Source organism: Hemiscyllium ocellatum, chromosome 1 (genome assembly GCF_020745735.1).
Source record: "Hemiscyllium ocellatum isolate sHemOce1 chromosome 1, sHemOce1.pat.X.cur, whole genome shotgun sequence".
Lineage (NCBI taxonomy): Eukaryota > Metazoa > Chordata > Chondrichthyes > Orectolobiformes > Hemiscylliidae > Hemiscyllium > Hemiscyllium ocellatum.
In genome coordinates this window covers 61,963,893-61,990,224 of record NC_083401.1, presented here as the reverse complement: position 1 = coordinate 61,990,224, position 26,332 = coordinate 61,963,893, and the positions used below count along the sequence as shown (strand labels likewise).

Below are 26,332 nucleotides of genomic sequence, written 5' to 3'. Positions count from 1 at the left end.
AGGCAGGTCGTGCCTCACAAACCTTATTGAATTCTTTGAGGATGTGACAAAATACATTAATGAAGGTAGAGCAGTGGATGTGCTGTACATGGATTTTCGCAAGGCATTTGAGACAGTTCTCCATGGTGGGCTCATTCAGAAAATAGGGAGGCATGGGATACTGGGAAATCTGGCAGTATGGATACAAAATTGGCTGGCCCATAGACACAGTGGGTGGTAGTTGATGGCAAGTATTCAGCCTAAAGCTCAGTAATCAGTGGTGCTTAGCAAGGATCTGTTCTGGGACCTCTGCTGTTTGTGATGTTGATAAATGACTTGGATGAGGAAGTGGAAGGGTGGGTTAGTAAGCTTGCCAATGACACGAAGATTAATGGAGTGGTGGAGACTGTGGAGGGCTTTATTGGTTGCCATGGGATATTGACAGGATACAGAACTGGGCTGAGGAGTGGCAGGTGGAATTCAACCTGGAAAAGTGTAAAGTGATTCATTTTAGAAGGTCAAATTTGAATGCAGAATACATAATTAAAGGCAGGATTCTTGGCAGTGTGGAGGAACAGAGGGATCTTGGGGTCCATGTCCACAGATCCCTCAAAGTTGCCCACATTGATAGGGTTGTTAAGGTGGCATATGATGTATTGGTTTTCATTTGCAGGGGAATGGAGTTTAAAAGCAGTGAGATTAGAGCCCTGGTTAGGCCACACTTGAATATTGTGTTCAGTTTGGTTGCCTCAGTATAGGAAGGATGTGTAAGCTCTGGAGAGAGTGCAGAGGAGATTTACCAGGATGCTGCCTGGACTGGAGGGCATCTGTTATGGAGAAAGGTGCTCGGGCCTTTCTCATTGGAGCGAAGAAGGATGAGAGGCGACTTGATAGAGGTGTACATGATGATGAGAGGCATAGATAGAGTGCACAGTCAGAGACATTTTCCCAGGGCAGAAATGTCTAACACAAGGGGGCATAATTTTAAGATCATCGGAGGAAGGTTTAGGGAGATGTCAAAGGTAGGTTCTTTACAGAGTGGTAAATGGGCGGAATTCACTACCAGCAGTGGTAGTAGAGTTAGAGATTTTAGGGGTATTAAAGCCACACTTGAATAGGCACATGGACAACAGTGAAATGAAGGGTATGTAGGTTAATGTGATCTTCGAGCAGGATAAAAGGTCACCACGACATTGAGGGCCGAAGAGCCTGCCCTGTGCTGTTTTGTTCGATGCTTCTATACATGTACTTAATAAAAGAATGAAGGATATTCAACTGATTATTGCAGTTAGGTCATGAGGTTTGTTTATTATTTGCAGGTGTGTGTTTCATTCATTCATGCAATTTCCCAGAAATGTTTTGACAGTAAAAGGGACAGTGGCCCTGTTGAATATATTTACTAGTTAGGGAAACTGTTTAATGTTCTGTAATCTATTCAGGTCTTGAGAGACAGTTGGTAAGGGTTGATTAATAACATTAATTAGAACATTTAGAACATAGAAAAGTACAGCAAAGAACAGGCCCTTTGACCCAGGATGTTGTGCCAAGCATTAATCCTAATGTAAAATAAAATAACTTAACCTATGCACTCTCAACTCACTGCTATCCATGTGCATGTCCAGCAGTCACTTAAACGTCCCTAATGACACTGTTTCCACCACCATGCTGGCAAGGCATTCAAAGCATTCACAACTCTCTGCATAAAGAGCCCACCTCTGACTTCCCCTCTATATCTTTCCTCTAATATCTTAAAACTATGACCCCTCGTGTCAGTCAATCCTGCCCTGGGTAAAAGTCTTTGGTTATTGACTCTATCCATTCCTCTCATTATCTTATATACCTCAATCAGATCACCTCTCTTCCTCCTCCTCCTCTCCAGACAGGAAAGTCCAAGCTTAGTCAACTTCTCTTCATAAGGCAAGCCCTCCAGTCCAGGCAGCAACCTGGTAAACCTTCTTTGCACCCTCTTCAAAGATTCTATCTTTCTTATAGTAGGGTGACCAGAACTGGACACAATATTCCAAGTGTGGTCTCACCAGGTATTTGCAGAACTGTGGCAAAACCTCACTGCTCTTAAACACAATCTCCCTGTTAATGAAAGCCAAAACACCGTATGCTTTCTTAACAACCATATCCACTTGGGTGGCAGTTTTGAGAGATCTATGTACTTGCACACCAAGAGCCCTCTGTTCCTCCACACTGCCAAGATTTAGGAGCAGTGTGTGGTACAGCACATTAAGGAACTGGCAGTTCTGGATTGGGTGATATGTAATGAAGACAACAATGATTAGGGCTGAAGGATCCTCTAGGAGACAGTGACCATAATACGATAGAATTCACCTTGCAGTTTGAGAGGAAGAATCCACTGGAATCAGATGTACCAGTATTACAATTGAATAAAGATAACTACAAAGACATGAGAGGAAAGCTGCCAAGAGCTGACTGGAAGGGAAGATTAGCAGGGAAAATTCTGGAGCAGCAATGGCAGGAGTTTCTGGGTGCAGTTTAGGGAGCACAGCAGAAATTCATCAAAAGGAAGAAGAAATATGCTAAGGGGAAGATGATGCAATCAGGGCTGACAAGTCAGGGACAACATAAAAGTGAAAGAGAAAGGGGTGAAGATAAATGGGAAGCCTTTAAAAACCAGACGATAATCAAAATAAGGAAAAAGTGGGGAGAAGATGAATGCTAGTAGTATAAACGAAGATTGCAAGTTTTTTAAAAAAAAAGATTTATATAAGGTAAGAGGGAGGTGAGAGTGGACATTGAATCACTGGAAAAGGAGGCTGGAGAGGTAGCAATGGGGAACAAAAATGGCAGAGGAGCTGAATAACACCAAGTCAGCACAGTTTCATCAAGGGGATGTCATGCCTGACAAATCTATTTGAATTCTTTTAGGAAGCAACAAGCAAGTTAGACAAAGGAAACCCAGTATTTCCAGAACACCTTTGACAAAGTGCTACAGAGGAGGCTGTTCAATAAGATGAGAGACCATGGTATTAGGGGCAAGTTACTGATAGGGGTAGAGAATTTGCTGAATGACAGAAGGCAGAGTGTGGATGACAAGGGTCTTTTTTCACTAAGAGTTCCACTGGGTGCAGTGTTGGGACTGCCCGAAACGTTGAACTTCCTGTTCCTTGGATGCTGCCTGACCTGCTGCGCTTTTCCAGCAACACATTTTCAGCCATAATATATCAATGATCTGGATGAAGGAACAGAGACCATTGTTGTTAAGTTTGCAGATGACGCAAAGGTGCATGGAGGGACAGGTACTATTGAGGAAGCAGGGAGGCTACAGAAGGATTGCACAGGATAGGAAAGTGACAGATGGAATACAAATGTGGGGAAACAGCGATGATGCATTTTGACGGCAAGAACAGAGATGTGGACTATTTTCTAAATGGAGAAAGTCTTTGGCAATCTGAAGCACAAAGGAGTTGGGAATCCGAGTTCAGGTTAACATACAGGCTCAGTTGGCAGTTAAGGCAGCAAATGTAAGAGGGCTAGAATACAAGAGCTGTGATGTATTCCTGAGACTGTATAAGGCTCTGGTCAGACTGCATTTGGAATATTGAGAGCAGTTTTCGGCCCCATATCTAAGGAAGGATGTGCAGGCGTTAGAGAGGGCTCAGAAGAGGTTTAAGAGAATTATCTCAGAGATGAATGACCTGAGGAGAGGCAGAGGACTCTGGACCTGTACTTGATGAGGTTTAGAAGGATGACAGGGGGTCTGATTGAAACTAACAGATGACAGAGTGGCTTCGATAGTGTGGACATGGAAAAGATGCAGCAGAGACTAGAATCTGATGGCACAGCCTCAGAGTGAAGGGTCAACCTTTTGGCTGAAGAAATTTCTCTTCATCTCAATTCTGAAAGGTAGTGACTTAGTGGAACTCATTGCTGCAGTGGGCCATAGAGGCCAACACATTGAGTGCATTTAAGACAGAGACAGATAGGTTCTTTGTGATTAAGTGGATCAAGGGTTATGGGGAGAAGGCGTGAAAATGGGGTTGAGAAACATATCAGCCATGATTGAATGACCTAACTCTGATCTCTTATCTTGACTTAATTTATATAACTGGTCCAATTCAGTTTCTGGTCAAGATTCCATATCATAATCACGGTTTCCATTGTTTTCCAGTCAGCAGATGATACATGTTACAACTATTCCCATTTGAAGATTTTCTCATCGTGCTATTGTTTTTCCCATTTACTCTTTGGAATAAACAGGTTATCTACTGTTAATTACTTATCCCATGATCAGCCTATATGTATTATATAATCATCCCCTTTCGTTATTTAATATCACCATCAATTTTTCACTTCTTCCGGCCCAGCTCTTCCTCTGCTTTCTCTAACATTTGAATTCACTAAAAACCCATTGCATCTGCAACATTTTGCAGTTTTGACAAAAGATCATGCACCTAAAATGGGTTGCTTCTGTTTCTCTCACGACAGATGTTTCCAGTACTTTTGATTTATAGGTCAGACTTTCAACATCCACAGCATAACCTCTCAGTTAATGATGAAGGAAAAATACGCTCTCAAGAGACAGCCTTGATTCTCACAATCATTTTTAATAGTTGTACAAATTATTTTCCTGCATACATATTAGAAAACAGATCACTGGTGTACAAACAAAAGCTAATTACAGAACATGAATGGAGTGAAAATATAAACATTTCAAAATTGGCAGCTTTTTTGCAATTATTGACAATATCTTGTAATGTGAAAAAACTATTCAAAAATAAAATTGTGCAAAATAGTCATTGGAGACAGTACAACATTTACCCTGCACACACAGGTCAAGGTATCTTATTATCTTAGAGAAATGGAAGGGTTTTATTTTGTAGCGTTAAGCACATCGGAAGTATTATCTCTCTTCAGCCACCTGCTGACACACACTTGAAGTCTTCAGCCTGAAAGACAGTTGCATCAATTGTAACATCTGAAATTCCACACAATTTGTGCTAAGTTTATGGCTCATTCTATTAAAATTCAAATGAAATTAGAGGCTGCTTTTCATAGCTTAGTGATGATATTAATGTTTAGGACAAAATTCTATTCAATAGCACTTCATAGACAGTCAGGAGATATCTTTGTTTTTATAAATGCTACAATTGACAACCATACGACTGCAAGATATAGGAGCCAAAATGCACTATTCCATTCATCAAGTCTGCTCTGTCATAATTGAGATAATGGGTGATTTGATAACAATGTTATTTGCAAAGATTCAGAGGATTAAATTTTACATCTGGAGAAAATAAACATTTTTAGCTGGCCTATCAGCTGCAACTAGAAAGTAAGCATTTTGGCCCTTCAAATTGGAGGAAAATTAAAAAGGAGCTTTGACCATTGATAGTAATATAAACAGCTGCAAACAGTTGGTCACATAACTTGGAGAAACTGGAATTATCAGCGAGTTATTAGTTAAAGGTGATTGGGATCCTTGGCACTTTGGCCAAACTCTTTGAAATAGTCATTGTGCCATATGCCAACCAGCTCTTGAGTAACTTGTGGCATAAATTTGACACTAGCAGATCAGAAAGCATGCCAGTTTAATTTATGGCTGCCAATATTGCCATTTCAGTTAATTCTGGGCCATGGTGCAATGTGCCCTCTACAATTTTCTCCTGTATAGAAATCGAGAGACATCAGATCTCAAAATAATTAATGTCTTTATAAACAGCTTATCAATAATAAAGCTGTACCTAAAGTTGCTTGTTGTTTAAATCACTATCAATAATGCCTCATCATCTGACTTGCTTTCCATTCATTTAGTGCGAGGGCGGACAAAGCAAAGCGCTGCTTCCTCACCTCAATGACCTCTTTCACTCACTTATCCATCCATTTCTTTGTATGAAACCCCTACTCCATATTCATCAACCTTCTTCATAACAGGGTTTTGGGGCTGCTCTCTCATTGGGGAAGACAAGTGGTGATGGTTTAACCTGGGGATCAAACACCTCAGGCTAGAAGTTGAGGAGAGTCCTCCACAGTAGCCTCACAATACATATCAGCAGTGCAAATAACCTCCATTCCTCAGTGCAATGGCAGTGAATCACTTCCTCTCTATTTCCTCTAGATTTTTATTGAAGTAATACGCATTTTTCTTCGGTTACCTCCTTCACAGGCATAGATACCCCATAAGCTAAATTAATATGACTGGATGAAAAGAGAAGGGGTTGAAGCTCAACTCACTCACGTGTATTTTCATCAGAAAGCTCTGTATCAGTGGTGCTTTTCAAAAATTACCTTGTCTTATCCATATGTTATTTCATTACCACTGATTGATGAAGAATGGTTTCATTTTGAATCTATGAACATGACTGGCCTCACACCTCTTCCAATTTCAAGTGAATTAGGAACAGCTCCATCATTACTGGAGAGATTTGCCTAAATTGTGCAAAACCACACTCATTAGCAAATCGTTAACCATTCCCCATGTCAAATGAGGTTAGCACCACCTTTTTATCCCTGTAGATAGTGAAAGCAGTAGCCTTCAGATAAAGCTGTTCTATCCTCATTAGCTTCATTGCAATCTTTATTGTCTTGCCCTCGCTTTTTACTGATACATCAAGTCCCATCATTCCACTCTCCTAGCAAAACAGCCGCACTCGCGTGGAACCTGGAATCAAAGAAAGGACTATGAAACAATACTCCACATGAGTGCAGCTCCCCACTTAACAGGAAAGGTCTTTCACAGAATTTCCCTCACTTACTATAGTTTTTGCATCCCTCTTTGATACATTCTCCATTGAAATCATGATTCACCAATTTCCTATTGTAATTAGTTTTTTTTTAAACCAAGAAACAAAATGTAGAAACATTTAATTTCCATCATTATCATTCAGTAACATAATGCATCATTCAAAACCAACTCACTATAGCATTCCTTCAGGCCTTTCGTCACACTATCGTGAAATAGGTTTAAAAATAGTATCAGTTATGATTTAATAATCACATTAATAATGGAGAGGAGGAAACTCAAATGTAATCTATCCAGGTTTGCAGAGGACATGAAACTGATGGGAGAAGGATACAGAGATGGTTCAGTGGGATTTGGACAAGCTGACTGGGCAAAATCATGGCAGACGAAATATAATGTGGACAAATGTGAGGTTATCCACTTTTGTAACAAAACAGGAAGGCCGGTTATTATCTGAATGATAATAGGTTGAAAAAGGGGGAGGCATCCTTGTACACCAGTCACTGAAAGTGAGGACATAGGGCAATTGGTGATGGAAAAAAAGCAGATGGTATATTAGCCTTCACAGGGAGAGGATGAGAGTACAGGAAGCAAGGATGTCTTGCTGCAATTTCACAGGGCTGTTGTGACCACACCAGGAATAGTGAGCTCGGTTTTGGTTTCCTTATCCAGCGAAAGATTTTTCTTGTTATCAGTGGAGTGCAATGAAGATTTACCAGACTGATTCCTGGAATGACAGGATTGGCACATGAAGACAGACTGGATTGATTAGGGCTACATTTACTGGAGTTTATGAGAATGAGGGGGAACTCTCACGGAAACCTAAACAATTCTAACAGGATGAGGCTGGGTAAATGTAGGAGGATCCCGATGACTGGGAATTCCAGAACCAGCAGTCACAGTTTAAGGATATCAAGTAGGCCATTTATAACAGAAATGAAGAGAAATTTTCTCATCCAGAGAGTGGTGAGCCTGTGGAATTCTCTGCCACAGAAAATGATTTAGGCCAAAACATTGAATGTTTTCGAGAAGGAGTTTGATAAAATTGTTGGGGCTAAAGGGGTCAAAGGGTATTGGGAGAAAGCAGGAATAGGGTACAGGGCTGGATGATAAGTCCTGGTCGTATTGAGTGGCAGAGCAGGCTCAAAGGGCCTACTCCTGCTCCTGTTGGCTATGCCTCTGTGAGTTAATCATGAAACAGAACAGATACCTATGTCACACAAAAATATTATGGGTCAGCAACCTGCGGGTTTTTTTTTGCTCAGACACTTTATAATCTGAATATCAGCATAATGTAGGTCTACAATCCACATCTTACAAACCAATTATTTCTTATTGTAGTGTTCTGATCCTGGTAATTGAGTTCTGTGATACTCCTTAAACTGCTTGGGAGGGAGCTCTGGTACAAATTCCTCACCACTGTTAGGGCCATGAAGTGTAGGCTGTTGCTGTCAAGACAAAATGGTTAAAACTTCAAATTCTTGATTGTTTGTTATGCTTTAAAATCAGAATACCTCACAATAAAAGCCATACTATCAGAAACGTTCATAAGCAACTTAACTAATGGAAAGAAACAGGGTTAATATTGACATTAAACAACAAAAGCAAACTGCTGGAGAAACTCAACAGTTTTGAAGCGGATATGCTTTCTTCCCACAGATGCGGCCAGACCTGCTGAGTTTTGTCAGCAATTTCTGCTTTTGCTTCAGATTGAAACATAGAAAATAAGTGCAGGAATAGGCCATTCTGCCCTTCGAGCCTGCGCCACTATTTAATACGATCATGGTTGATCGTGCAATCTCAGTATTCCCATTTTCCCTCCGTCCCCTTTGATCCCTTTAGCTGCAGTAGCTATGCCAGCTCCCTCTTGAATGTGTCTAAGGAACTGGTGCCAACAACTTTCAGTGGCAGAGAATTCTACACGTTCACAACTGAGTGAAGGAATTCTTCCTCCGCTCAGTCCTGAATGGCTTATCCCTTACTCTTAGACTGTGACCCCCAGTTCTGGATTTCCCCAAAATCAGGAACATTCTTCTCACTTCTAAGCTGTCCAGTCCCATCGTGATCTTGTGTTTCTTGGAGATTCCCCACCACCCACTCTTCAAAATTCCAGTCACTACAAGCCCAGTCGATCCAATTTTACCTAATATGTCAGTCCTGCCATCCCAAAAATCAGTCTGATGAAGCCTTTCATGGACTCTCTCAAGAGCAAGAATGTCCTTCCTCAGACTAAGAGACCAAAACCACACACAAATACTCAAGGTGTGGCCTCATCAAGGCCCTGAACAACTGCAGCAAAACATTCCCACTCTGATGCTCCATTCCTCTCGCTGTGAAAGTCAGCATGCTGTTCGCTTTCCTCAGTGCCTGCTGCCTCAGTAACTCCAGCCTCTGCAGTTCATTTTAATTTTAAATGTTGGCATTTCCTTGAGCTTTGTCTTCATCACCTGACCAGCAGCATCCTACAGAAACTGATAATGTACTGATGCCTTTCTGAATTGTTGTTTTTCATTCACAAGTCTACAAAGTCAGTTTCAAAGGGGTATTCAACAAAAAATACTTTGGAGAAGAAACTAAGTATTTTGGAAACTGAGTAATGATAAAATGATTCAGAGAGTGATTGAGCCCTGTGGTATGAAGAAATTGTACTGTATACACACTAGTCAGCTAAAAAGGGAGAAATCTATTCATGGAGCACTACTTCCATTTAACTCTGACAAATTAAATAGTTCACAAAAAAAATTCACCCAATTCTGGAGAGATTTGGGCTGTGTAAATCTCAGTAAGTGTGATTAGATCACAAGGAAATACAATTCTCCTCGAATGATAACATCTGGCTGAACAAAAGAAAAAAACAGAAACTGTAAATCCTACCAGTAGACCACCAATAGAGTAATAAAGGGTCACCCTACTGATTTATGCAACAACAGATCTTCAGATTATGTTTTTGTTTTACAAAGAGGATTTTCATTGAAGCACAAACATTTAATACTGCAGATTCAGGGTCAACAATAAAACAGAAATAAATTATGCAAGAGGAATGTGATGAAATAGAAGCAAAAAAACAACAAATTATTTACGCATACACATTTAAAAATTTCAAATGACAATAAAAAATATCCCATTGATCCCAAAAGCATTCCTTTATGGTATTCACACTAGAGAGAATTCCTATCATCTTGTGTGTATCACTTTAACTGTGACTTCAACTCCCAACCTTTACTAAATTACTTACCCCAAGGTAACATGTTTTTAACAATTCTAAACTATCTTTTCCCTTTTTCAGGAGGGACTGCTTTCTACAACCAGCTTTAGCTGAGAACCTTGCAGAATTGCCAAACAAACTAAAAAAAAATTTCTCCTTGTTTTGGATGTTTCCCTTAATCAAAGGATAAAATATTAAATTCTTGCCTTTCTAAATTGTAGCCTAATGCACATAGGCTAGGTGCATTTGTCAGGGGTAAGCATAGAGCAGTCGGGGAATGGGTCTCGGTATATTACTCTTCGGACGGTTGGTGTGGACTTGTTGGGCTGAAGGGCCTGTTTCCATACTATTGGGATTCAATGATTCTCCCAGTGTAAACAGATTGCTGGAGAAACTCAACATTTTTGAAGATGACTCACTGGATTACTTCCTTACTTTCCAGGAAATCTCTCTCACACTGTTTTAAAAGAAATTACCATAGCTACAGAAATACTTATTCAGAGACTCAGAAAACCCATATGCCACAAATGCAAATTCAAAAATCAAACCCAGGAACAAATAATATTGTTAGAAATGGGGTAAAAAAGTGTTGTTTTTGCAGATATAGAAAAAGCATACAGAAAAGGGGTACAGCAAGAGAACTATTAACCCTGCAGGTATTTAGGGAAGAGTATCTTTACTTCTCAGTGCATAATTATGGATAATTAAGTACTAACTTTAATGTAGATTTATTAAAGAAAATAATTCCTTTTACAATAATGTTTAAAACAACAGTTTCAGTAAAAAGCTAAGATTACTGAAACATATAAGCGAAGCACGAAAAAGATACATCTTAACAATGTATGTACAAGAATGGAATGTACCTATGGATAATGGAAGAAGTTACAAAGGGGAACATCGAGATAAGAGTTTAGCCCTAAGACAGCACGTACAAGGGGGAAATTGCCAACTTGGAAAGAAAGGGGCAATGGGCGTGGAGCATAGATGGGTAGAGGTGAAATAGTAAGAGAGATTGGGTACTTAGGAGTCTGGAGAGATGACCTCACTCAGCACAAAGGGTATAACTGTACACTAACCTAAGTTCTAATTTGCTTTCATTTGCTAATGCAATTGAAGCCCTTACTTGCAAGTTCATAATAAATTGTCTTGTTTCCAGCTTTGGTGGTCTCGTTTAAATGTTATTGATTTTGTTTCTAACAATATGAAGATACATAAAAATATAAATGCTGACTAATTACTACTTTAACAGTGTCATATTGAAAAAGGTTCTTGAAAGGCAGGAGATCCAAGTTAGATTTATGGTCAAATACTCTATGGCCAAATGATTTAAGTCTTTTTTCAGTCATTTCTGAAAATATCTGTTACTAGGTATTGGAAAAACAACTTATTTAGAACATTTAAAATAACTGAACGGTCCAAATTACTTCACATAAGCATTATAAAATACAGTGAATGAGCAATGCAAAGAGGTATTAAGACAGGTGGCCAAAATGCTTGCCCAAAGAGGCAGAGCTTCAGGAGCGCCTCAAAGAAGGAATGCAAGATAAAGTGATTTGTGGCTTATGGAATGAATTCCAGACCTTCAGATGATGGTGCAGTCACCAATACTAGTCATTAAAACTGGGGAGGCTCAAAAGAGCAGAATTACAGGAGTGCAAATATAGTATCTTGGAGGGTGGTACAGCTGGTGGAGATCACAGAGAAAGAAGGATCAGGGGCCATGTAGGGTTGTAAAAAGACATGGGAATTTAAAAAAAACACCAGTGTAGAACAGTGAGCAGAGGACTAATGAGCGAACGGCATTTGGTACACTTTATGGTTATGGGTGACATGATGAAGGGTAGACTTGCAGGAGCACATTACAATAGTTAAGTCCAACTGAGGCTTGGATGAGGCATTCAACACCGGATTAGTTGAGCTAGGGGTGGAGCAATGTTATGGAATTAAAAAAATAGGTGATCTTTATGATGGAGGGTTTGTGGCTGAAAAAGGTCACCTCCGTCAAATTACCAGATGGAGGGATGGAATCAGTAAAAAGGCTGTGACTTTGTGATGGGGGCTGAAAACAATGTTTGTTGTCTTCCCACTAATTAAACGGAGGACATTCCTGCTCATCCAGACCTGGATGATGAATAGGCAGCCTAACAAATCAGATACAGTAGAAAGATCCAAAGAGCTGCTGGGGAGATACAGCTGGTTGCCTTTGTGTTACGTGGAGAATCTGGCATGTCTTCGATATTGTCATCAACGGGCAGCATAAAATGAAGAATAGCAGGGGACAGGAGTGGCAGGGATAGATTGTTGGGGGAATACCAGAACTAACAATGTGAGAACTGGAAGATAGTCAGAAATTCACAATTAATGAAATCATGAGGGGCATGGATAGGATAAACAGACAATGTTTTCCCCCTGGGGTGAGGAGTTCAGAACTAGAGGGCATAGGTTTAAGGTGAGAGAGGAAAGATATAAGAGAGACCTAAGGGGCAACTTATTCACACAGACGGTGGTACGTGTAAGGAATGAACTGCTAGAGGAAGTGGAGGAGGCTGGTACAATTGCAACATTCAAAAGGCATCTAGATGGGTTTGTGAATAGGAAGGGTTTGGAGGGATATGGGCCAGGTGCTGACAGGTGGACTGGTTGGACCGAAGGGTCTGTTTCCATGCTGAACACTACCTAGTTTCTTATGCACCCAATTTCTAGCAATGTTAAAATCTCAGGGTGATCACTAAATTGGATAAAAGGTATCGAGGGTGATATGTACTAAATATACCAAATAGAATACTAAAAAATGCAGTAACAACAACTTTAAAAGTAAAAAGCACATTATAATAACTAGTTCAGAATACAATGCTTTACTAAAATAAATCTTTGAAATCCAAATCTCCAGCCAGCAAAAAGCCAACACAATAGATACACATACCTCATGAACTTGCTGAATCTCCCTCATTGCCAAGCGTATTGAAGGGTACAGCCTTGGGAATGTGCGTTTGCCTCCTTGAAGCTCATCCTCAATCCCGTTCTCGGAATTAATCGCAGCCGATCTGCCTGAAGAAGCAGCCTGAAGCTTTCTGTCTGTGATCTTTCTCATCACCGGAGACATTTCAGGTTGGAGTGACAATGGCAAGTCAGGTGGTACAAAAAGCTTGGACAGCTCATTGTGCACTCGGTCATGAGTTGAGCCATCAGCTGCAGTACTAGAACTTAATTTTTCTTGTGGGTTGGTTTTCACTGAAAAGTTTCTAAGCTCTTCATAATCTGTCTCATGGGCACATTTCTAGAAGGGAAAAATGTTGCATTATCACATTTAAATCACAAGGGAGTTAAATTAACCCAATATTATTGTCATGTATCATAATATCTTTTAAGTGCAAGTTAGATGTATCTTCACTCGAGTCTATAAAGTTGGAAACTTAAGCAACATTGTAAATTGAGTTCATAAACTAGACAGACTCTTCAAAGCACCATTCCATCCATCACCTTAAACATTCACTCCCTCCACCACTTGGTGGCAGCAGATGCAAAGCAGCAACTCACCAAGACTCCTTCAGCAGTATCTTCAAAACCTACCACCTTTAGGAGAACAAAGGCAGTAGAAGCATGGGAAGCATACACAACTACAAGTTCAACTCCAAGCCACACATTAGATGAACTTTTGCTGCTTCTTTGCTATTACTGCATTCCCTTCTTAACAGGACTACCAACACCAGAGTACTAACAGAAAATGGACTGCAGTGGTTCAAGATGGTGGCTCAGCACCCTCTTCCCTTGGGCAATAAAGGATGGGAAATACATGCTTGCCTTGCCAGTGATAGTCACACTTCAAGAACAAACGTGAAGAGAAATAAAGAGAAACAGCTTCCAATAACTTAAGGTGAGAGAGGAAAGGTTTAAAACAGGACTTAAGCGGTAACTTTTTCACGCAGAGGGTGGTGCGTGAGCCAGAGGAAGTGGTGGAAGCTGATAGTTACAACATTTCAAAAGGCATCTGGATGGGTTTATGAACAGGAAGGGTTTAAGAGGAACACGGGCTAAATGCTGGCAAATGGGACAGATTCATTTAGGATAGCTGGTTGGCATGGACGAGTTGGATTGAAGGGTTTGTTTCCATGCTGTACTTCGCTATACTTCCATGCTGTATTTTCTAACTGAATGGTCAAAACCATTCAGGTTTTGGATTAGAGTGACTGGTTTAGTGAATAAATTTTTAATGCATAGGATGATTGAAATAGATTCAATAGTAGACTTTAAAAGAAAACGGAACATATTCTCAAAGGAGAGGAAATTGCAGAGATATGGAAATGAAGCAGGGGAATGGGACAAATAGGGTAGCTATATGATAATTGCAAAGTCTTGGACTTGAAATTTAGAAATGAAAATTTTAGTGCTGTTTTGTTTTTAATTCTTTCACAAATCCAGATGTCATCGGCAAGGCCTGATGTTGCTGCTCATCCCCAGCTTCCCTTGAACTCAGCAGATTTCCTGCTAATTACCTTGTTGCCAATCTGGAGTTACATGCAGGCCAGACCAGGAAAGGTTGCCAGATTTCTTTTTTTTTAACCTTAAAAAGACATTAGAGAACTGATATTCTTTTGTGACAATTGATGCTAGTCTCAGGAATGACAACTATTTTTGTTTTACAGACTTATCAATTGAATTTAAATTCCAATAGCTGCCAGTATACAAGTTAAACCAATTCCCTTTAGATTACATGTCATGTGACATTACTGCTACGTCACCTTTTTCCCCTCGATGTTGGAACAATGAAACTAAATGCTCTTAAAGGTTAATTTGCATCTATTTTTGCTCATATTGTTATTTGTGTGAAGCTGGGTTGGAACATAAGCCTAGGTGGTGTCTTTGTAACCTATCACTGTATTCTCACTTGACCTCACATCCTTTTCTAGATTCTAGAAGCAAGGCAGATCAGCAGCCCAGGCAAATATGTAACAAAGTTGATTGACTGCAGAATCTACTGAAGAGACGGTATCACAATCATGATTTGCTTTTGAAGGGATATATTGGGTAATGTAACAAATTCTTTGAAGAAAGTAGACATTTACTTATCTGTTCAAGTACCTGCTTGCTTTACAAAAGCTTTCACATTGGCTCTGCTGTATCTGGAAAACTTCTAATAGTATTCCAGTAATTTATCCAGGATTCAAATTTCTTAGCATTAACCATACAATTTGTCAACAGTCAGGAAGACCATCATAATGGAATTGGATGCTGTCTGCATTCAGAGCTAAATCATACTCCTGTGTGCACACCACATTCTTAATTCTTGAAGCCCCAGTCTGCGCCCTCTTCCTAAACGTTTTCATATCTTTAACTTCACTGTACTTACTTTGCCCCAACATGCTCCCCATGATATCTGATATCTAATATTTTTGCCAAACACACTGGCTCCCTAGTCAAAGCACAAAACATATTTTGAACATTACCAGCCTGGTTTCCTTGCTCAGCGCCAGGAAAGCAGTGAAAAAGGAAGATATATACGTCATCAGAAGGCTTGCTGGTGATGCCTGAAGATGAAGGAGAGCTGGGAACAATATAGCAGAGTTGAGACACAGGATACAGATGGCAAGAATCAGGTCCTCTGAACACATTCAGATGTACAAGTGTAACAAAATAATAAGCTTCAAAAACCAGAAAAGCTTGAATAATGTGACCACACCATCCCAAGATTCCAAAGGAATGTAGAGAAGCAGATTACTTACTTGACCACAAGGCGTAGTGAGAACTTCCATAAATGGCTGAATTCCAACAGTTTTGTAATAGTCCACTAAGTCTGGTAGTGATGGGTGGGCCTTATCTTCTCCCAGTATGACATACCTCCCATTAGGTTGCATTTCAATCATATAGTGCCGGCACCGATCTATACCTCTGGAAATAAAAACACAGTAATAACATGACAAATGACCAGAGGTGAATAGTCTTGTTTTTGATTGATAGATACAACTGAACAATTGGAGTTTTAATTCTTACATTTTGACAGAATTGTGGAAGCAGAACCACCTTTTATTTCAGGTTAAAGTAGTAACACGGTTCACGGTTCACAGGTTAGTAAATACATTCAATATTCTTTTACCACTTTGCAAGGTAGGCAGATAAAATGGAAAGCTATTCATCCCAAGCAATGGCTACGTTCGGATTCAATAGACATTGTATAAAAAAAAAAGTGTCTCCATAAAATATATATAAATATGGCCCATTCTTTTAACCAAATTTCACACTCGCAATTGCTCAATCATAACAAAGCTCTGATTCTTATAGATTCTTCTGCAGAGCCTTTCCCCTCTAGAAATGGTTAAACATGAAAACTGTGTTCTTTGTAATACAGTCTCTCCATCACAGACATTAGATTAGATTAGATTTACAGTGTGGAAACAGGCCCTTCGGCCCAACAAGTCCACACCGACCCGCCGAAGCGAAACCCACCCATACCCCTACATTTACCCCTTACCTAACACTACGGGCAATTTTAGCATGGCCAATTCACCTGACCCGCACATCTTTGGACTGTGGGAGGAAACCGGAGCACCTGGAGGAAACCCACGCTGACACGGGGAGAACGTGCAAACTCCACACAGTCAGTCGCCTGAGGTGGGAATTGAACCCGGGTCTTCAGGCGCTGTGAGGCAGCAGTGCTAACCACTGTGCCACCGTGCCGCCCACAAATACTCTGGGTATAACAGGCTATGAGATGGAACTCTCTTCTTTCATACAATCAAGTTGCTTAACAGATCATATCTGATGGCAGTTCAGAACCAACCACATTGCTGTGGGTGTGGGTTGAAGATGGCTGTCAGTTTCTATCACTAAAGGGTTTTAGTTGTTAATATACCCAAGAACAGAAGAACATAAATAATCGGAAGAACAGACAATTCAGCCCCGTGACCTCTTTCTGCCATTCATTGATATTGGGCCAGGTCTTCGATATCAACACTATTTGCCTTGATGTTTTTTTTTACATGTTGAAATCTATTGATCTGAATGTAAACCTCCAAAGATTCACCATCCTCTGAAAGAAGACATTCTTCTCATCGTTTAGTCCCAAGTGACCGACTCTTTCATTCTGAAACCATGTCCCTTGGTTGCAGACAACCCCCAGCCAGTGAAAACATCCTTCTTATATCTATCCTGTTAATCCTTGCAGGAATTATGTATATTTGAATGAGATTAGCTTACTCTGCCCAAACTCCAGAGAATGTGGGCTCAGATGATTTAATATTTTCTCATAGGACAATGCTCTCTCATCCCAGTCTCCCCCTCTCTGAGGATAAACTCCAGTCCCACACCAGGTCCTAGCTCCCAACCTTGCCGGATCTTCACCATCCCTCCAGACCTCCCCCTCTCTGAGGATGAAAGATCAGTCCTCAGCAGAGGCCTCACCTTCATTCCCCTACGCCCTCGGATCAATGAGTTCAACACGCGGCGAGATATTGAACAATTCTTCCGCCGCCTTCGCCTCCGTGCCTACTTTTACAACCAAGACTCCCGCCCACCCTCTGAAGACCCCTTTTCCCCACCTCCAACACACCCCATCCACCTGGACACCCCGTGCTGGCCTCCTTCCTGCCCTCAGTCTATTTATAGCCAACTGCCGCCGCGACATTAACCGACTCAACCTGTCCACCCCCTCACCCACTCCAACCCCTCACCCTCAGAACGTGCAGCCCTCCACTCCCTCCGCTCCAACCGCAACCTCACCATCAAACCGGCAGACAAGGGAGGTGCGGTAAAGTAGTTTAGCGCACCGACCTCTATACCGCTGAGGCCAAACGCCAGCTCGCAGACGCCTCCTCTTATCGCCCCCTTGACCATGACCCCACCTCCCACCACCAAACCATCATCTCCCAGACCATCCATAACCTCATCACCTCAGGGGATCTCCCATCCACCGCCTCCAACCTCATAGTCCCACAACCCCGCACCGCCCGCTTCTACCTCCTTTCCAAAATCCACAAACCTGACTGCCCCGGCCGACCCATTGTCTCAGCCTGCTCCTGCCCCACCGAACTCATCTCCGCGTACCTCGACACGGTTCTGTCCCCCTTAGTCCAAGAACTCCCCACCTACGTTCGGGACACCACCCACGCCCTCCACCTCTCCAAGATTTTCGCTTCCCCGGTCCCCAACGCCTTATCTTCACGATGGACATCCAGTCTATCCCTCACCTCTATCCCCCATCACGAAGGAATCAAAGCCCTCCGCTTCTTCCTTTCCCGCCGCACCAACCAGTACCCTTCCACTGACACTCTCCTTCGACTGACTGAACTGGTCCTCACCCTGAATAACTTCTCTTTCCAATCCTCCCACTTCCACCAAACTAAAGGAGTTGCCATGGGCACCCGCATGGGCCCCAGCTATGCCTGTCTCTTCGTAGGATATGTGGAACAGTCCATCTTCCGCAACTACACTGGCACCACACCCCACCTTTTCCTCCGCTACATCGATGACTGTATCGGCGCTGCCTTGTGCTCCCACGAGGAGGTTGAACAGTTCATCAACTTTACCAACACCTTCCATCCCGACCTCAAATTCACCTGGACCGTGTCAGACTCCTCCCTCCCCTTCCTAGACCTTTCCATTTCTATCTCGGGCGACCGACTCAACACAGACATCTTCTATAAACCGACTGACTCCCACAGCTACCTGGACTACACCTCCTCCCACCCTGCCCCCTGTAAAAACGCCATCCCATATTCCCAATTCCTTCGTCTCCGCCGCATCTGCTCCCAGGAGGACCAGTTCCAATACCGTACAGCCCAGATGGCCTCCTCCTTCAAGGACCGCAGACACCCCCCAGACGTGATCGACGATGCCCTCCACCGCATCTCCTCCACTTCCCGCTCCTCCGCCCTTGAGCCCCGCTCCTCCAACCGCCACCAAGACAGAACCCCACTGGTTCTCACCTACCACCCCACCAACCTCCGTATACAGCGTATCATCCGCCATCATTTCCGCCACCTCCAAACAGACCCCACCACCAGGAATATATTTCCCTCCCCTATCAGCGTTCCACAAAGACCACTCCCTCCGTGACTCCCTCGTCAGGTCCACACCCCCCACCAACCCAACCTCCACTCCCGGCACCTTCCCCTGCAACCGCAGGAAATGTGAAATTTGCGCCCACACCTCCTCCCTTACTTCTCTCCAAGGCCCCAAGGGATCCTTCCATATCCGCCACAAATTCACCTGCACCTCCACACACATCATCTATTGCATCCGCTGCACCCGATGTGGCCTCCTCTATATTGGGGAGATGGGCCGCCTACTTGCGGAACGCTTCAGGGAACACCTCTGGGACTCCCGGACCAACCAACCCAACTACCCCGTGGCTCAACACTTTAACTCTCCCTCCCACTCCACCGAGGACATGCAGGTCCTTGGACTCCTCCATTGGCAGAACATAACAACACTACGGTTGGAGGAAGAGCGCCTCATCTTCTGCCTGGGAACCCTCCAACTACAAGGGATGAACTCAGATTTCTCCAGTTTCCTCATTTCCCCTCCCCCCACCTTGTCTCAGTCGGTTCCCTTAACTCAGCACCGCCCTCCTAACCTGCAATCTTCTTCCTGACCTCTCCGCCCCCACCCCACTCCGGCCTATCACCCTCACCTTGACCTCCTTCCACCTATCACATCTCCATCGCCCCTCCCCCAAGTCCCTCCTCCCTACCTTTTATCTTAGCCTGCCTGGCACACTCTCCTCATTCCTGATGAAGGGCTCTGGCCCGAAACATTGAATTTCCTGTTCCTTGGATGCTGCCTGACCTGCTGTGCTTTAACCAGCAACACATTTTCAGCTCTGATCTCCAGCATCTGCAGACCTCACTTTTTACTTAGTGAACATTAAGGCATTCTCTCTATACCAATTATATATTACCTTGGGTAAGCAGGCAAAAGCACTGTACATGAAGAGTTATCTCACCAAAGCTCAGTATAATATTAATTTCTTAATTGCAGTAAAACATCTTTGCTTCCAGACACAAATCCTCTTGTAAGAAAGGTTAGCATAACATTTGCATTCTTTCTTGCTCATTGTACCTGCATATTAACCCTCAGCAACTCATCAACAAGGACACTCAGCCTCTAGGAAGTGCAATATTTCCCAGCCTGCTCACCAGTTAGGAAATACTCTATACTTTGGTCTTCCAAAAATGGATAATCTCACATTTCTTCACATTGTATTCCATCTGCCAATGTTTTGCCCACCCACTCAGCCTCTCCAACTTCCCTTGTTCACAGCTGACGCTTGCATCTAGTTTTGCATCATCTGCAAAACGTGGAAATATTACATTTAATCCCCACATCAAAATCATTAACACAGCCCTGTGAGAAAATGAATGGCAAGGAAATTAGAAAGAAAATTTGCTGAGATTAGGATACACCGTGGGAGGTGAGAATGTGGGTATGAGATTACAAATCAGATCAGCCACAATTATATCAAATTTCAGGAACAGGTTTAAGGGGCCGAATGGCCTATTGCTGCTCCTGATTCGAATATCTGAATGTCTCAGATTCAGGTTCACACTTCTCAAAGCTTGTGTTCATAAATCTGTTATGTACTAATATTAAGAAATAAAGAACAAAGAAAATTTACAGCCCAGGAACATGCCCTTCGGCCCTTCAAGCCTGAGCCGATCCAAATATACTGTCAAAAACGGTCAGTCAATTCCTAAGCATCGGTATCCCTCTGCTCCCCACTATTCATGCATTTGTCCAGACACATTTTAAATGAATCTACCGTGCCTACCTCTACCACTTCTGCTGGCAACGCGTTCCAAACGCCCACCACCCTCTGTGTGAAGTACTTGCTGTGTGTATCCCCCTTAAACTTTCCACCTCTCACCTTGAAAGCATGATCTCTCGTTATTGAATCCTTCACCCTGGGAAAAAGCTTGTCTCTATCCACCCTGTCTATGCCCTTCATGATTTTGTATACCTCATACTCAACCTCTCTTCATAGCTAGCACCTTCCATACCAGGCAACATCCTCGTAAACCTTCTCTGCACCTTCCCCATTGCGTCCACATCCTTTTGGTAATGTGGTGACCAGAATTGTACACAGTATTCAAAATGCAGCCGAACCAATGTCTTGTACAATTTTAACATGACTTGCCAGCTCTTATACTCAATACCCCGTCCAATGAAGGCAAGCATATTATATGCCTTCTGGACCACTCTATCCACCTGTGCAGCAACCTTCAGAGTAACAATGGACCTGCACTCCCAGATCTCTCTGCCCATCAACTTTTCCCAAGGCTTTTGCTGATCATACCAACAGTGCCCTCTTCTAGATCATTTACGTATATTACAAACAACAGTGGCCCCAACACTGACCCCTGTGAAACACCACTGGTCACCTCTCTCCATTTCGAGAAACTCCCTTCAACTACTACTCTCTGTCTCCTGTTGCTCAACCAGCTCTTTATCCACCTAGTTAGAACACCCTGCACGCCATGTGACTTCACTTTCTCCATAACTCTACCAATGAAAACCTGATCAAATGCCTTACTAAAGTCTATGTATATGACAACAACAGCCCTTCCTTCATCTGTCAACTTGGTCATTTCCTCGAAGAACTTTATTAAGTTGGTAAGGCACAATATCTCCCACACAAAACCATGTTGCCTATCATTGATAAGCCCATTCTTGTTAAAATATAAAATAGATCCTATCCCTCAGTACCTTCTCCAGCAACTTTTCCACCGACGTCAGGCTCACTGGTCTGTAGTTACCCGGAATATCCCTACTACCCTTCTTGTACAGGGGGGACAACATGAACAACTCTCCAGTCCTCTGACACCTCACCTGTATTTAAGGATGCCACAAAGACATCTGTCAGGGCCCCAGCTATTTCCTCTCTTGCCTCCCTCAGCAACCTGGGACAGATGCCATCCAGTCCAGGGGATTTGCCCACCTTAATAACCTCTAGCCTACCCAACACATCTTCCCTACTTATGCCGACTTGATCCAGACTAATCAAACTTCTATCTCTAATCTCAAGATAGATCAATTTCCTCTCCTCAGTGAACACTGATGCAAAGTAATCATTCAGAATCTCATCCATTCTCTCAGGTTCGACACACAGCCTTCCTTCATTGGACCAATCCCTTCTCTAGCTACCCACTTGCTTCTCATATAAGAATAAAATGCTTTGGGATTCTCCTTAATTCTGCTTGCTAAAGCTATTTCATGACCCCTTTTAGCCCGCTTGATTCCTTGTTTAAGCCTTTTCCTACTCTTCCGATATTCCTTCAGGCCCGTTCTGTTCTTAGCTGCCTAGACCTTATGTACGTTCCCCTTTTCCTCTTGGCTAGTCATACAATTTCTCCTGTCATCCATGGTTCACAAATCTTGCCTTTCCTATCCTTTGCCTTCAACAGGACATGCCTATCCTGCACTATCTTTGAAAGCCTCTCACATCTCAAATGTGGACTTCCCTTCAAATAGCTGTGTCCAATCCACATTTCCCAGCTCCTGCCCAATTTTGATATAATTGGCCTTGGCTCAGTTTAGTACTCTTCCCTTAGGACCACCCTCTGAGTATTCTAAAACTTCCAAAATTGTGGTCACTGTTCCGAAAGAAATCCCCCATCGCAATGTCTACCACCTGTCCTGGTTCGTTCCCCAGTGCCAGGTCCAATATGGCCCCTTCCCTCATCAGATTATTGACATACTGCTCTAGAAAACTCTCCTGGATGCTTCGTACAAATTCTACCCCATCCAGACCTCCTACACTACGTGTATCCCAGTCAATGTTGGGAAAATTAAAATCTCCCATCACCACTACCCTATTGTCTTTACATCTATGCATAATCTGTTTACCTATTTGTTCTTCTACCTCACGCTCACTGTTGGGAGGTCTGTAATACAGCCCCAACAGTGTAACTGCACCCTTTTTACTTCTCAGCTCCACCCAAAATGACTCACTACCCAAGACCTCCATACTGCCCTCCTTTAGCACAGCCGTGATATTGTCCCTGACCAGCAATGCAACTCCACCCCTCTTACTTCCCTCCCTGTCCTGTCTGAAGCGTCTATATCCTGGAACATTTAGTTGCCAATTATCATGCCCTTCCTTCAACCAAGTCTCTGCGATTACAATAAAAAACAAAACACAGATGACAAGCCAGCCATCAGCTGGTTACCATCCTCAACGACACTGACCAGCTAGAAAATGGCCTGTGGAGGTTCAAATTCACCTGTGACTACAGATAGCGGTCTTAAACGTGAATGACTTACATGTTTTGAACTAGAACAGTGCAAACAAAAAAAAAGTGTGCTGTCTCCATTAATTCTGACAGAGCAATGAAACAAATCACAAAGTTAAAACACTCATCTTGGATGCACACTTATCTCCCTTAAACCAAAAGTAAAATTCAAACATACTATGATCACTACTACTTAGGGCATCTTTGCTGAGGTTATTAATTAATCTGATCTTGTTTTAAGATGAGAACAGTCTGAGCTCTGATTGGCTCAACAGCGTTCAAACTCTCTATTAACTTCATAAACCCACAATCTTGAAAGACATGGGAATAGATAATGCTGAAAATGGCATGAGATTCAGGGAGACCAAACAAGAGTGTCAAAGACAGAGCACGAGAAGATATCATGGACAATATAAAAAAAAGCATTCAAAGCTTAGCATAAGCCTACAAAGTAAAATAGTAAACACATGGAATGAGGGAGGGGCAAACCAAAATAGGGATTAAAAAGATGATCTTGTGCAAACAGTTTGTAGATGACACAAAAATGGATGGGAAGACAAGTGGTGAGGATGACAGAAAACATCTACAGAAGGATATAGCCTATTTAAGTGAGTGGGTAAAAACACAGCAAATTGAATATAATGTGGGAAAACAGGAAGTTATGCAAGTTGACAGGTACAGAGGAGCTGAGTATTGTTTAAAATGAGGAAAGACTATAGAAAACTGGAGGACCCAGGGATTTGGAGGTCCTTGCGCATGAATCAAAAGAAAGCTAACACCAAAATTCAGTAGGTAATGGGGAAGACAAATGGCCTGTTGGCTTTTACTTCAATGAGAATGTTTGAAGGGCTTATGCTCGAAACGTCGAATTCTCTATTCCTGAGATGCTGCCTGGCCTGCTGTGCTTTGACCAGCAACACATTTGCAGCTGTGATCTCCAGCATCTGCAGACCTCATTTTTTACTATAAAATAGGGAAGTTGTGCTAAAACTATACAAGGCAGACTGAGAATAGGCTTAGGTTCCCTACCTATGGAAAGATGTCCTGGCATTAGAAGTAGCCCAGAGAAGTTTCACTAGATTGATTCCAGATGGGCAGAGATTTGTCACAAGGAGGGGTTGGACTTGTATATTTAGAAAAATAGATGTTGATCTTATTGAAAGATGAAACAAAGACCAGAGGGCATAATCTCAATTAAGGTGTCACCCATTTAAGACAGAGATGAGGAAGAATATCTTTTCTCAGTGGCTGGTGAATCTGTGGAATTCTTTAGCACAGAGAGTTGTCAAGACTGGGTCATTAAGAATTTCAAGGCTGTGACAGATGGATTTTGTTCAGTAAGGGAATAAATGATTACTGGGAAAATGGTGGTGAGGACCATCTCCCCAACTGGCAGAACAGCCTCAACAGGCTGAATGGCCTGCTTCTGCTCCTCTATCTTATGGTCTTAGATATGTCTGAAGGTGTGCATTTGAATGCATTCACTAAAGAAAGGGTGTTGCCAGTGACACAGTAAAAATAGGAACAGAAATTGTAGGTGAGCTAATACAGAAACTGGATAGCAATAAATTAGAGGAAGTGGTATTTAAGGTGAGTCCAAGGTGGGAGCATTTAAAGTAGAAGTATGCCAGGTGTGGTCTGCCTTATATTGTTTTGGCATGACTTCCCTATTTCATTGTCCACTTCCTCTGAAGTAAAAAGCCAACAGGCCATTTGCCTTCCCCGTTACCTACATAAGGATAGAAAAGGTCCCAACACACAGCCAGCCTGTCTTCACTCTATGTTTTAAGAACAAAACTAAAAATGCCATTCAAGTCACACATCCTTGTGCAAAAAATGTCACTGTAGGTTGTTGAGAATTCATTATACAACTAGATTAGCTGGAGATAGGAATTTTCAGGATAGCGGAAATAAAGTTTACAGTTATGATGAACTTGCTGCACATTCTGATTGGCCAGGATGAGATATTGAAGTTCTAGTCAAAAGTAAGAAAGAATCATTCATTAGACACAAAAAACTGCAATCAAATGATTCTCTTGAAGAGTACAAATAATGTTGGGACACCCTTAAGAGTGAAATTAGGAGGGGAAAAAAGAGGGGATGCATGATAGCCTTGGCAGATAAGATTAAGGATATTCTAAAGAGATTCTACAAGTACATTAAAAGCAAAAGAGAGTTGGTCCCCTTAAAGATCAACAAGGTCATCTATGTGCTGAACCTCAGGAGTTGGGAAGAGATACTAAACTAATATCTAGCATCAATTTTTACTGTGGAGAAAGAAATGAAGACGAGAGAACTTGCAGAAATAAATATTGATGTTTTAAACACAGTTTGCTTAACAGAATAGGAAGTGCTGGAGGTCTTAGAAAACATAAAAGCTGGATACATCTCCATGACCTGATCAAGCGTATCCTAGGACATTGTGGGAAGTTAAGGAAGAAATATCTGTGTTGTCTATTACTAGAGATGAGATACCAGAGGACTGGAGGGTGGCTAATATTTAAGAAGGGACATAAAGAGAAGCTGGGAACTACAGACCTGTGAGCCTGACATCGGTGGTGGATCAGTTGTTGGAGGTGATCCTGAAAGTTAGGATTCACATGCATTCGGAAAGGCAAGGACTGATTAGGGATAGTCAGCATTGCTTTGAGGGAAATCGTGTCTCTCAGACTTGAATAAGACTTTTGACAAAGTAACCAAAAAGACCGAGGAGGACAGAGCAGTAGATGTTGTTTACATGGACTTTAGTAAAGCCTTTGACATGGTTCTGCATAGTAGACTATTTGGTAAAGTTAGATCACATGGGATTCAGGGAGAACTTGCCAACTGGAAACATGTTTGGCTTGACAGTTGGAGACAGAGCGTGACAGTGGAAGATTGTTTTTTTTTGGACTGGAGGCCTGTGACCAGAGAGGCTCCACAAGAATAGGTAATAGGTTCACTTTTGTTTGTCATTTATATAAACAGTTTGGATGAGAACATAGGAGTCATCATATAGGAGCAGAAGACACCATTGTCCACTGTCTTGGAACAATTATCTGAGGAATGACAGGTGGAGTTTAATTTGGACAAACGCGAGGTATTGCATTTTGGTATCACAAACAAGGACAAGACTTATACAATTAATGGCAGGGCCCCGGGGAATGTTGTAGAATAGAGTGACCTAGGGGTTCAGACACATAATTCTTTGAAATTTACATCAAGGGTAGATAT

At 42.1% G+C, this 26,332-nt stretch overlaps 1 protein-coding gene across 2 annotated transcripts in view; it reads right to left on the bottom strand.

Annotated features, from left to right (window-relative positions):
* Positions 1-4,536: 4,536 nt before the first annotated feature.
* The window catches only part of LOC132805805 (myosin-IIIb), a 179,185-nt gene continuing 157,389 nt past the window's right edge, over positions 4,537-26,332 (bottom strand). For both annotated transcript variants that reach the window (XM_060821122.1, XM_060821195.1), the window contains 4 exons: positions 15,617-15,782; positions 12,820-13,173; positions 8,014-8,139; positions 4,537-4,898 (listed from right to left, as the gene is read on the bottom strand). In XM_060821122.1, coding sequence (XP_060677105.1) covers positions 8,017-8,139; positions 12,820-13,173; positions 15,617-15,782 — 643 coding nt within the window. In that variant the 3' untranslated portion in view covers positions 4,537-4,898; positions 8,014-8,016. The remainder of the gene's footprint in view (positions 4,899-8,013; positions 8,140-12,819; positions 13,174-15,616; positions 15,783-26,332) is intronic.